Genomic DNA, 13,594 nt, shown 5'->3' with positions numbered 1-13,594 from the left:
CTAGATCCTTTCTCATTTCCTCAAAATTGGCCTTCCTCTAATTTAGAATCTCAACCTGAGGCCCAGACCCATCCTTCTCCATAATTAACTTGAAACGAATGGCATTATGATCACTGGACCCAAAATATTCCCCGACACATACTTCTGTCACCTGTCCTGTCTTGTTCCCTAACAGTATTACACTCTCTCTAGTTGGTATCTCTATATATTAATTTAGAAAACTTTCCTGAACACATTTGACAAAATCCAACCCATCCAGCCCTTTTACAGTGTGGGCGTCCCAGTCAATATATGGAAAGGTAAAATCTCCCATGATCACAACCTTGTGTTTCCTGCAGCTGTCTGCTCTCTCTCTACAGATTAGCTCCTCCAATTCTCACTATTGTCTGGTCTACAATACAACCCTGTGAGTGTGGTCATATCTCTCCCATTCCTCAGCTCCACCCATATAGCCTCAGTAAACGAACCCTCTGGTCTGTCCTGCCTGAGCACAGCTGTGATATTTTCTCTGACGACCAATGCCACTCCTCCCCCGTTCATCAACCATCACAGCTAGAGCAACAGAGCCCAGAACATTGAACTGCCTGTCCTGCCCCTCCTACAACCAAGTTTCACTGATGGCCACAATGTCATCATACCACATGCCAATCCATGCTCTAAGCTCGTCTGCCTTTCCTACAACACTCTTGCATTGAAACAGATGTACCTGAGAACATTTCCACCACGTACAACCAGTTGACTTCTATGCAATTCTCACTATTCATTCTCAGCTCTATCTGCTCTGGCACTCTGGTTCCCTTCCCCACAAATCTAGTTTAAACCCACGGAGCAGCACCAGCAAATCTTCCCGCAAGGATATTAGTCCCCTTTCAGTTCAGATGCAACAGGTCCCACCTTCCCTGGAAGAGCCCAATGATCCAGAAATCTGAAGCCCTCCCTCCTACACCAGGTCTTTAGCCACATGTTAAGCTGCTTTATCCTCCTATTTCTAACCCCACCAGCAATCCTGAGATCACAAACCTGGAGGTCAACCTAGTGTCAAACACCCTGAATTCTCCTTGCAGCACCTCCTCGCCCTTCTTCCCCAAGTCTTTGGTCCCTATGTGGTCCACAACATCTGGCTGCTCACCCTCCCCCCCTGAGAAGGTCATGAACTCGATCTGAGATATCTCAGACCCTGACACCAGGGAGCTAACATACCATCCAGGATACTCGATCTCTTCCACCAAATCTCTTATCTGTCCCTCTAACTATGGAATCCTCATCATTCCAGCTCGCTTCTCCTCCCTTCCCTTCTTAACCACAGCATAGATAAAGATACATAACAAAGTTTCAGACTTGAGCCCTTCAAGGTATATTCTGATACATAGAGAATATACTAGTGGTCCTGACAAGAGGGAGGAGTGCCAGGCCAGGGCACAATGTCATACCAGCATGGTGCCTTGTCAGTGCAGTGCCAGGCCAGCATGGTGCCAAGCCAGGGTTCTGTGCCAGCGTGGTGCAGGCCAGTATGATGCCTAACCTACATGATGTCAGACTAGTGCGCTGCCAGAGCAGGGTGCCAAGCCAACAGGGTGCCATGTCAGGACTCAGTGCCAGGCCAGCACGGTACAAGGCCAGCATGGTGCCAGACCAGGGTTCAGTGCCAATGTGGTGCGATGCCAGGGTGCCACACGGTTCCACATTTGGTACAACACTGAGTATAATATGATGGAGGCCCTTGAACCTAGTGCACGAGGTGGTAGGAGTTAAAGAATGCATCTGTACAGAACCTTCTTCAGCGTGCATGTGCACACACACCCACCCACTCTCAGACACCCATGAATTTGAGGGTCTGATCTCCATCCACAGAACACTCCAGTATAATTACAGCCCCTTCAGCCCACAAAATTGTGCCGACCTATGTAGACCTACTCCACAACAATCTAACCCTTCCTTACCTTACACCCATAAACATCTATTTTTCTTACATACATGTGGTTAAGAGGTTTGAATGTCCCTATTGTACCAGCCTCTAGCACCACCTCTGGAAAGGCATTCCAGGCATCCACCTGTCTAAGGGTCTCGCCTTATACTGCCAGCTCCCCTCCTACATTTGGCCACACCTCACACTTGTTCAGATTAAAATCATAAGATATAGGAGCAGAAGTAGGCCATTCAGCCCACCAAGTCTGCCCCGCCCTTCAATCACGAGCTCATCTATTTCCCCACTCACTCAGCCCCACTGCCCAACCCTCTCCCCATAACCTTTGATGCCCTGGATAATCAAGAACCTATCAACATCTGCCTTTAAATGCATCCATCGTCTTGGCCTCCACAACCGCCTATGGCAACAAATTCCACAGATTCACCACCCTTTGGCTGAAGAAATTCCTCCGTATCTCTGTTCTAAGTGGACACCCTTCAATCCTGAAGTTGTGCCCTCTTGTCCTAAACTCTCCCTCCGTGGGAAACAACTTTTCTACATCGACTCTGTCCACACCTTTCAACATTCAAAATGTTTCAGTGAGATCCCCCTCATTCTCCTCAATCCCAACAAGTCCAGGCCAAGAGTTGTTAAACGTTCCTCATAGGATAACCCTTTCATTCCCGGAATTATCCTTGTGAACCTCCTCTGAACCTTCTCCAATGTCAGCACATCCTTCCTTCAACAAGGAGCCCAAAACTGCTCATAATCCTCCACGTGAGATCTCACCATTGCCTTGTAAAGCCTCAGCGTCACATCCCTGCTCATTTCAAACTGATATCCTGCACTTACCTTCGACAAACTTCCTCACTCCCCACAACTCCTAATGATTTTTGTGCTATCTGCAAACTACAAAACTAATAAACTGGGTTTGGAAGTTAATCAATATGCCATGGCTGCATTAGGAGGATTAGGTTTAGACAAACCCAGACTGTAATCCTGAAAATAAAGTTCTTTGAGGAGCCTGAGATTGTGCTAACTTTTTCCCACTCCTTGGGGAGTGTTAGGAAGGAAGTCGGGAATCATTTACAAATTTAATTTTTCTTAACTTTTTTAAAAATTTAGACATACATAACAGGTCCTTTTGGCTCACAAGCCCGTGACACCCAATTGACCGACAACTTCCGTACATTTCGAACGGTGGGAGGAAACGGGAGCACCCGGGGAAAACCTACACAGACACAGGGAGAATGTGCAAACTCCTCACAGGCAGTGCGGGATTTGAACCACGGTCCCAGTCGCTGGCACTGTAAAGGCGTGGCGCTAATCGTTCTGCCAACCATGCTGCTTGTTTCAACAGCTCACTCCTGCAAGTGACAGTTGATTCAAATTGGGTCAAATCCGGGTTCTAAATCCAAGATTTTATTCACCAAAGATACAGTGGTTCCTAACCTTTTTCTTTCCACTCACGTACCACTTCCCTACACCATTGGTGGTCTGTGATCAGTAAGGGATTGCTTAAGGTGGTATGTAGGTGAGAAGAAAAAGGTTGAAGATCACTGTTTTAATCGTCCCTCATTGACTCGTCATGTGCACGGTTTCAGAACTCCAAAGGAAATGGGCCAATGACAAGTTTTCGCAAGCAAAATATTTCAGTAACAATTGGGTTTAGAGCAGTAATTCTCAACCTTCCCTTCCCACTCACACCCCATCTTAAGCAATCCCTTACTAATCACAGAGCCCCAACTGCACCCAGAATATTTAAAGAGGGATGTGAGTGGGTAGAAAAAGATTGAAAACTGGGTCCAGGTCACAGGTCCTCCACAATGACAGAACAAGTTCAGGAGGCTGAATGGCCTCTTGTTGCCATGACGTCACACCCCATACACAGTCAACCCTTAATGAGCCAATCAACAACAGGCAACAGCAGGTCACCTGTCGACTAGGGTTACTCACCACATGACAATATAAAATTGGGTGATGTGAGCAAAATGTAAGGGAACGTCTGCAGGAGACCGAAGTAGACCAGGTTTGTGAAAAGTCCGACCCCAATCATTAGTATTGGGAAGTTCTCGAAGAAGTAAAGGCCGATTAATACCCCTGTGGAGAACTGAAACAAAGAAACAACAAAGTCTTCAAAGCAGGACACAATCACGTCCTCTTTGACACACAAGCATTCACCCTCTCCCATGTCCGTTGTGGTTGTCTCACCCTCCCTCAAAAGATGGTGAATGCATCTCAGAACATCATGCAAACTTCCCTCCCCTCCACAGAATCCATCTACATCTCCCACAGCCCAGGAAAGGCAGCCGTCCCACTGAAGGACCAGACACACTCTCTTCTTCCTCCCACTCTGCAGCCGTCAGGCTCCTGACCAAACCCCACAAAGTGCTGTCGCGTTGCCATCGCTACGATCTAATTCATCCTTTCACCATAGCTCTATGCTCCATAATTCGGCTTCCATTTACTTCAGCTGGCAGCTTGTTCCACACTCCCAATGTGAAGAAGTTCCTGGTAATGTTCCCCCTAAACTTTTCCCCCTTCCCTCTTAACCCATGGCATCTGGTTGTATCTCACCTACTCTCAGTGGAAAAAGTCTATCTACATTTACTCTGTCCATCCCCCTCATAATTTTCTGGACCTATCAAATCTCCCCTCACTCTTCTACGTTCCAGGGAATAAAGTCCTAACCTGTTTAACCTTTCCCTGTAACTCAGTTCCTGAAGTCCTGGAAACATCCTGGTAATTCTTCTCTGCACTCTTTCTATCTTATTGATCTCGGTATGGCTGTAAACTGGGTGAGTAATCTTCAGATACTCTCAAAGAAGGGCGTCAAAACATGTAGTTGATGTCATGGTCATAACGGCTGGACTGACATGTTGTGTATTGCTGACGATCCCCTGAACTGGTAGAGGAGTCAATGAGATTGTGGCGTTTGGCATCCATCAGTAGTCCATACTTGCGTTAAGAAATCAGCTCCGATGAAGGGTATGGGTACATCAGCAACGATAAAAACCCACCACAGGCCAAGATTAAATGTGAATGATCATTCTCCACATGAAGAAGTGGGCGATTTATTGACAGCTAGTAGTTGAAGAGTAGTGGGAGTACCACGGATATCAGACATTGATGGAGGGAGAAGGCTAATTTCTGCTCAGATGTCTACTAGTAAACTAATGCCCTGGTTTTTCTCTGTAATGTGAAATAGCAGACAACCGTGCAGCTCCGCACCAGGAAGACTTATCGCCCCTAATCCCTGGCTTGGGCATTTCCCTGCTGTTTAGCTCAAGAGCAGGGTAGCACACAGTGTTAAGCCTTTTCACCAAATCTCCAGTGATACCAGCATTTGGTGCCGGTGTACGGCCCCCAATGTAAACAAGGCCACCTTTTCGGCTGCCACTGCAGGCCCGATTCGTGGTGATGTGGCAGGTGGGCACCTGGACTTTGCGCATGAGTATGGCCCAGTTCTGTCATTTCCAATTGCTGTATAGAAGAAAGAGGCTCAGGAGCGCTGACTGTTTGCACCGACCCGCCCAGCACAGCCACCTCTAAGATCTTGTCAGCAATCTTAGCGAGTTCGTCAATGTCTACAGCCTCCGATGTTGATGCGAGTTTGTCAATGTCTACAGCCTCCGATGTTGATGCCAGGATAAGACAAATATCATCAGGCAGGTCCTGTAAAAACAACGGTCTCCTAACAGCTGATACATTCGCCAAAGAAAGTGTGACGGCTTCCTATGCCCCAGCTCTTCCGAGATAAGAAGGCGGAGTAAACGTTGTAGTTCTGAAGCGCTAGTGCACCTGATCAACTCGGCCTTAAGCTTGTTGTAACGGACTTTGACTGGCGGAGAAATTAAGAAGTCACGCACTTCTTGCGCCACCTCCTGTTGCAAAGAGGAGATTACATACGCACAACACGTCTCCGGCGATGTTGTTCTGGGTAGAAAACTGCACCTCCACTTGAGCAAACCATCACGCCGGGTCAGTGGGCCAAAACGACGGTAGCTTCAAACTGACCACCACAATGAGTGGTACAGCTGTGGTGGTGGTTGAGTGACTCGCCTCCTCTATCTCTTCGTTATCCATGGATGAAAACAGGCATCTTCCGTGTACGGTAGAATGAAGTAGAACGGTCAATGTACGTGAAACAGCAGATCGCGTCAGGTTCACCAACGCAGGAAAAAAACATAGTTGTGAATTTCCTATTCACTGCTGTATGTAGTGTGGAACTCCAGTCGATAGTTCCATCTCCAGACTGCTGAGTTGAAGTGAATTAATCCCACCCTGTGTCACAAGTTCATTAAAAAAAAACACGTCCCCTGGATCACTTAATCTCTATTCCCCAATCAGATTCCTGTTGATCTGAGCTTTTCAAACCTAACTGTCTGAGTCACCTGACTCCAATTGCCAGGAGCAACCTTCAGCTAAAATGCCTGCTGAAGTCTGCTGCAATATTCCCTGGTTTGAGTCCCTCTTGACCTCGCATGCCCTTGATTACTTTCCTGAGCAGCACCTCTTTGCCAAGTTATCAGCAGATACTTGAGCTGCATTACCATTGCTCTCTGAGCATGCTTGGACCCCATGTCTCCCTGGGAGAAAATGGCACCGAGAGGAGTATGTCCATACCAGTATTCAGGGCAGCAACTCCCAACCTTTTTTACCTATGGCCCCCCTTAGGACCCTGCTCAAAGTTTATGGGTCCCCTTCCCTATGAAACAGTGGCTTCTCTCCTACTGACTACATAAAAAACATTTATGGTTTCAGTTCATGGGCCCAGTTGCAAATACTTGGTTCGGGTACAAAAGTAAAAACACACCAAAATGCTGGAGGAACTCAGCTGGCTTTTCAGCATCCATAAAAGTCAAAAATATATTACCAACGTTTCGGGCCTGAGCCCTTCTTCAGGGAATAAGCATAATGAGCCAGATGAAGGAAGTCTCAGAATACAGACAGTACCAGCTGGGGGAGGAATCCAGATCCACACGAGGTGTTAATTAGATATGATAAGGGGAGAGGCGAGGATTGATCATGTCTGTGCGAAAGGAGACAGGGAAGGGAGAGACAGAGACAAAGCTGGGGGAAAGTGATGGGGGAAGAAGTGGGGAGGGGGGTTGTTTTAATGAAAGCCAGAGAAGTCGATATTAATGCCATCTGGTTGGAGGGTGCCCATTCAGAAGATGAGGTATTGTTCCTCCAATTAGTGGGTGGTATCAGTCTGGTAGTGCAAGAGACCATGGACAGACATGTCGGCAAGGGAATGGTGCAGGGAATTGAAATGAGTGGCCACTAGGAGATCCATGCTATTGTGGCGGACAGAGCCAAGGTGCTCAACAAAGCGATCTCCCAGTCTCTCTGATGTGGAGGAGACCACCTGCAGACTTTTGTTTCACTTAGGGTACAAAAGGCTATGCCGAATTTCATAGACCATTGGCACATAATGTTGATGGGGTTAGGGAGTGAGAGTACATTGGACGGGGTAGAAGCGATGGGTCAGCTGGGGTGATGCAGAAGGAAACCCACTCTTCCACAGCATCCCAAATGGCATCTTAAACAGTTGGCAGACAGGCCCCTGCCTTTCTCATCTCCCAGCTTATACTGACTGGCTACTCATTCCAACTTTTATTCCCGTCAATGTTGGAGGGTCTCTATGGGATGATCAAAGGCATGCAGCCCCCAGCCCCCCTGCTCTAAACACTCACCCAGATCATGTACTTGATGATGCGGCTGGTGACCACAGTGTATTCTTCTATTAACTCCGCCAGGTAGTACAAGCCAGCAGCTGTTGACGTGGAGAAAGAGCAGGCAAACACATTACACACTGACGGCTTTGCAAAGAGGTCAAGGGCATCGGCAAAGCTTAACTGGAGGCATTCACTCTCCAAAACCGTGCCCACCTGTTGCTTAGGTTTTGCCAGAACCATTCAACTCAACACAGTCCAAATCCAGAGATGAGGAGACAGTGTCTGCCCTCGGCATTGAGATACCATTTGACGAAAGATGCCCTGGTCAAACTTGAAGGTGGAATTCGTAGTTAATGGCAGGATTCATAACAGTGTGGAAGAACAGAGGGATCTTGTGCCATATCCACAGATCACACAAAGTTGCCACATGGGTTGATGGTGTAGTTAGGACGGCTTACTGTATGCTGGCCTTCAGGAGTTCAAGACCCGTGAGGCAATGTTACAGCTCCATAAAATCCTGGTTAGATCATACTTGGAGGATTGTGTTCAGTTCTGGTCACCTCATTACAGGATATGGAAGCTGTAGAGAGGGTGCAGGGAAGATTTACCAGGATGTTGTCTGGATTGGAGAATAAGTCTAATGAGGCAAGGTTAGCAGAGCTGGGACTTTTCTCTTTGGAGCGTAGAAGGATGAGAGGAGACTTGACAGTGATCTACAAGATTATGAGCATAAAGATACTGGCTATCCACCCTGTCTTTGCCTCTCAGAATCTTGTAGACCTCTATTGTCTCCTCTCATCCTTCTATGCTCCAAAGAGAAAAGTCCCAGCTCTGCTAACCTTGCCTCATTAGACTTATTCTCCAATCCAGCAACATCCTGGTAAATCTCCTCTGCACCCTTTCCACAGCTTCCACATCCTTCCCGTAATGAAGTGACCAGAACTGAACACATATCAACCTGCCTGGACAGAAAACATTTTTTCCCCTCCGCATTTGAGCCCATGTAATGATAATTCAATTCAGTATGTTAAAGAGACATCCAGAATAAATTGGATCGATACATGAGTGGGAGAGGTCTGGAGAGTTATGGAATGGGTGCAGGTCAGTAGGACTAGCAGAATGATGTTTCGGCACAGCCTAAAAAGGGCCAAATGGCCTGTTTACTGTGCTGTAGTTTTCTATAGTTCTAGGTACTAGAGTTGCTAATGCAGAGATGGGTACAGACCCAATGCAGGCAATTGGGATGAGTGTGAATGAGCAAAACGGTTGGCAAGGGCGTGGGGAGCTCATTTCTGAGATCGAAACCAATACTCTAAACAAAATTCTGTCAGATTGAATGAAGCCTATGGCCTTGTTGAGTCACGTTGACACCATCTCAGGATATGCCTCACTTCTCAATATACTTTCTTATTCAACTATAGAGTAGATACCAAACTCATCCCACTACCCTACTCTTTCACCACCACCTTGTATCAGTCCCCCTACTAACCCTCCTGCCCCACTCTCTCCCTACATCCTTGTATCAGTCCCCATACTGATCCCACTGCCCCACTCTTCCCACAGCCCTGTATCAATCTCCACACTGATCCCAATGCCTCACTCTTCCCACAACCCTGTATGTTCCTACACTAATCCACTGCCCTGCTCTCCTCACTGCCCTGTATCAGTCCCTACACTAACCTTACTGTCTCATTCTCTCGCCTCAGCCCTCTATCAGTCCGCACACTAACCCCACTGTCCCCTCAGCCCTCTATCAGTTCCCAGACTGATCCCACTGCCCCACTCTTTCTCCACATCCCAGTATCAGTCCCCACACTAACCCACCTGCCCCACTCCCTTCCCACATCTCTGTATCAGTCCCACACTGATCCCACTGCCCCACTCTTCCCACAGCCCTGTATCAGTCCCCAAACTAATTCCACTGCCTCGTTCTCACCCCAAACTCACCTGTTCTCTCCCCACATCCTTGTGTCAGTCCCCACACTGATCCCACTGCCCCACTCTTCCCACATCCCTGTATCAGTCCCACACTAATCCCACTGCCTCACTCTTCCCACATCCCTGTATCAGTCCCCACACTGATCCCACTGCCCCACTCTTCCCACAGCCCTGTATCAGTCCCCAAACTAATTCCACTGCCTCGTTCTCACCCCAAACTCACCTGTTCTCTCCCCACATCCTTGTGTCAGTCCCCACACTGATCGCACTGCCCCACTCTCTCGCCAAAGCTTGCTATCTACCCAAGGTCTTTCACATTTTAAGGATAACCGTCGATCTCATGGGAAAATACTAAATTGGTTGCGGGGTGGGGGGAAGGAAGACTCTGACATTATTAGAGATTGGGGGCTTTGGAGTCTTGGTGTCATACAGCGTGGAAGCAGATGCTCAGCCCAACGTGGCCATTCTGTCAAAAATGTCCCACCCACAGAGACTTGTTTAAATTCCTAGTTAATGGGGAGAAGTTATTTTTGGATAACTGGCATGTGGGGGTTGTTTAAGGACCAACTAATTAAGAGTCCAGGGTTGGCATGCTACTGAAGAGGTCACAAAGGGAAAGGAAACACATGTAAGGATTAGAATCAGAGAACATTACAGCACTGAAAACAGATCCCCTTGGCCCTTCTAGTCTGTGCCAAACTCTTTCTGCTCAGTCCCACTGATGTGCACCCACCCTCCCAACCATGTCTCTGTCCAAATTCTTCTTAAACGTTAAAATTGAGCTTCATTCACCACTTCAGGTGGCAGCTTGTTCCACACCCCCATCACTCTCTGTGTGTGAAGCTCCCCCTAAACTTTTCCCCTTTCACCCTCAACCCATGTCCTCTGGTTTGTACCTCACCCATCCTCAGTGGAAAAAACCGACCTACATTTATTCTGTCTATCCCAGTGGTTCTCCACCTTTTTCTTTCCACTCACATCCCACTTTAAGTAATCCCTATGCCACAGGTGCTCTGTGATTAGTAAGGGATTGCTTAAGATGGGATGTGGGTGGAAAGAAAAAGTTTGAGAACCTTTGTTTTAATCGTCCCTCATTGACTCGTTATGTGCACGGTTTCAGAACTCCAAAGGAAATGGGCCAATGACAATTTTTCTCAAGCAATATTTCAGTAACAATTTGGCCTAGAACACTGATTCTCAACCTTCCCTTCCCACTCGCATCCCACCTTAAGCAATCCCTTACTAATCACAGAGCCCCGATTACTTAAAATGGTATGTGAGTGGAAAGAAAAAAGGTTGAGAACCACTGACTTTATCTCCCTCATAATTTTAAGTACCTCTATCATCTCTCCTCATTCTTTAGGTTAGGAAGCTAAACTCTGGCAGAATACTGGAAGAATATCAAGAATGCAGGACAGGTATTAAGCAGGGCATTAGGAATACCAAGTGGGCTGTGAGATGTACTTGGCAATCAGAATTAAAGAGAACGTCAAGGCACTTTATACTACCATGAAATACAAGTAGATAGGGGATAGGACTAGTCAGGGACAAAGGAGGGAATGTATCCTTGGAGTCCGAGAAAGTGGATGAGGTACTAAATGTGTAGATGGCTGGACCACTCAGCGACCAGGTATCCCAGGACTCAGATTGGCTGCAATTTACCTTCCAGACCAATACGAAGCCAGTATGTTCCCACTGCTCCAGCCATATCACTGCACTTTGATTAGCCCATATCTCCCCAAATTCATGTATGGAAGCCAGCTTTTGGCTGGGCTGCTGACTGGAATAACACATGCCCTGTAATTGGCTGACGGATAAGAGACTCACTGTGATTAAGTGGGCAGCTGATGAACAGAGTGAAGCCATCTTTTGATTGGCTGGGTAGCTGACTAGCAGATTCAAGATGCCCTGTGATTGGCTGGGCAGCTGACTAGCAGATTCAACATGCCCTGTGATTGACTGGGCAGCTGACTAGCAGATTCAAGATGCCCTGTGATTGGCTGGGCAGCTGACTAGCAGATTCAACATGCCCTGTGATTGACTGGGCAGCTGACTAGCAGATTCAAGATGCCCTGTGATTGGCTGGGCAGCTGACTAGCAGATTCAAGATGCCCTGTGATTGGCTGGGCAGCTGACTAGCAGATTCAAGATGCCCTGTGATTGGCTGGGCAGCTGACTAGCAGATTCAAGATGCCCTGTGATTGGCTGGGCAGCTGACTAGCAGATTCAAGATGCCCTGTGATTGGCTGGGCAGCTGACTAGCAGATTCAAGATGCCCTGTGATTGGCTGGGCAGCTGACAAGCAGATTCAAGATGCCCTGCAGATTCAAGATGCCCTGTGATTGGCTGGGCAGCTGACTAGCAGATTCAAGATGCCCTGTGATTGGCTGGGCAGCTGACTAGCAGATTCAACATGCCCTGTGATTGACTGGGCAGCTGACTAGCAGATTCAAGATGCCCTGTGATTGGCTGGGCAGCTGACTAGCAGATTCAACATGCCCTGTGATTGACTGGGCAGCTGACTAGCAGATTCAAGATGCCCTGTGATTGGCTGGGCAGCTGACTAGCAGATTCAAGATGCCCTGTGATTGGCTGGGCAGCTGACTAGCAGATTCAAGATGCCCTGTGATTGGCTGGGCAGCTGACTAGCAGATTCAAGATGCCCTGTGATTGGCTGGGCAGCTGACTAGCAGATTCAAGATGCCCTGTGATTGGCTGGGCAGCTGACTAGCAGATTCAAGATGCCCTGTGATTGGCTGGGCAGCTGACAAGCAGATTCAAGATGCCCTGCAGATTCAAGATGCCCTGTGATTGGCTGGGCAGCTGACTAGCAGATTCAAGATGCCCTGTGATTGGCTGGGCAGCTGACTAGCAGATTCAAGATGCCCTGTGATTGGCTGGGCAGCTGACTAGCAGATTCAAGATGCCCTGTGATTGGCTGGGCAGCTGACTAGCAGATTCAAGATGCCCTGTGATTGGCTGGGCAGCTGACTAGCAGATTCAAGATGCCCTGTGATTGGCTGGGCAGCTGACTAGCAGATTCAAGATGCCCTGTGATTGGCTGGGCAGCTGACTAGCAGATTCAAGATGCCCTGTGATTGGCTGGGCAGCTGACTAGCAGATTCAAGATGCCCTGTGATTGGCTGGGCAGCTGACTAGCAGATTCAAGATGCCCTGTGATTGGCTGGGCAGCTGACTAGCAGATTCAAGATGCCCTGTGATTGGCTGGGCAGCTGACTAGCAGATTCAAGATGCCCTGTGATGGGCTGGGCAGCTGACTAGCAGATTCAAGATGCCCTGTGATTGGCTGGGCAGCTGACTAGCAGATTCAAGATGCCCTGTGATTGGCTGGGCAGCTGACAAGCAGATTCAAGATGCCCTGCAGATTCAAGATGCCCTGTGATTGGCTGGGCAGCTGACTAGCAGATTCAAGATGCCCTGTGATTGGCTGGGCAGCTGACTAGCAGATTCAAGATGCCCTGTGATTGGCTGGGCAGCTGACTAGCAGATTCAAGATGCCCTGTGATTGGCTGGGCAGCTGACTAGCAGATTCAAGATGCCCTGTGATTGGCTGGGCAGCTGACTAGCAGATTCAAGATGCCCTGTGATTGGCTGGGCAGCTGACTAGCAGATTCAAGATGCCCTGTGATTGGCTGGGCAGCTGACTAGCAGATTCAAGATGCCCTGTGATTGGCTGGACTTTGGATTGATAGATTAGAGTCGCACTGTGATTGGTTGGGCTGCTTTTGCCAACGTTGCCCATCCTTCCCCCATCGAGCTCCCCTCCCCCATCGGGGGTGACACATTCCCCACCCCACCCCACCCGCAGAGGGGAGTCTGGGCTAGGCCCGGCCTCAGGCCCAAGTCCCAGGCCCTCTGCGGCTGCCCCAAGGCCAGGCCCCGGACAGTACTCACCGATGCCCAGCGTCACGAAGGCCACCTGCAGGGTCAGCGAGAGCCAGCTGAGGAGGTAGAGGAACCACATGGTGCCGCCCGGGGGTCTCCGCGCCTCGCCCGGCGTTGATAAACACCCGCCACCAGCCGGGAGACGTGGGAAGAGGCGGGGAAG

At 48.6% G+C, this 13,594-nt stretch overlaps 1 protein-coding gene across 1 annotated transcript in view; it reads right to left on the bottom strand.

Annotated features, from left to right (window-relative positions):
• tex261 (testis expressed 261) overlaps positions 1-13,594 on the bottom strand; it is a 26,495-nt gene extending 12,901 nt beyond the window's left edge. Inside the window, exons 1-3 of the mRNA XM_069923406.1 lie at positions 13,441-13,594; positions 7,606-7,685; positions 3,863-4,016 (exon numbers count right to left, since the gene is read on the bottom strand). Coding sequence (XP_069779507.1) covers positions 3,863-4,016; positions 7,606-7,685; positions 13,441-13,510 — 304 coding nt within the window. The 5' untranslated portion in view covers positions 13,511-13,594. The remainder of the gene's footprint in view (positions 1-3,862; positions 4,017-7,605; positions 7,686-13,440) is intronic.

Source organism: Narcine bancroftii, chromosome 3 (genome assembly GCF_036971445.1).
Source record: "Narcine bancroftii isolate sNarBan1 chromosome 3, sNarBan1.hap1, whole genome shotgun sequence".
NCBI lineage: Eukaryota > Metazoa > Chordata > Chondrichthyes > Torpediniformes > Narcinidae > Narcine > Narcine bancroftii.
This window is presented reverse-complemented; position numbering and strand designations above follow the sequence as displayed.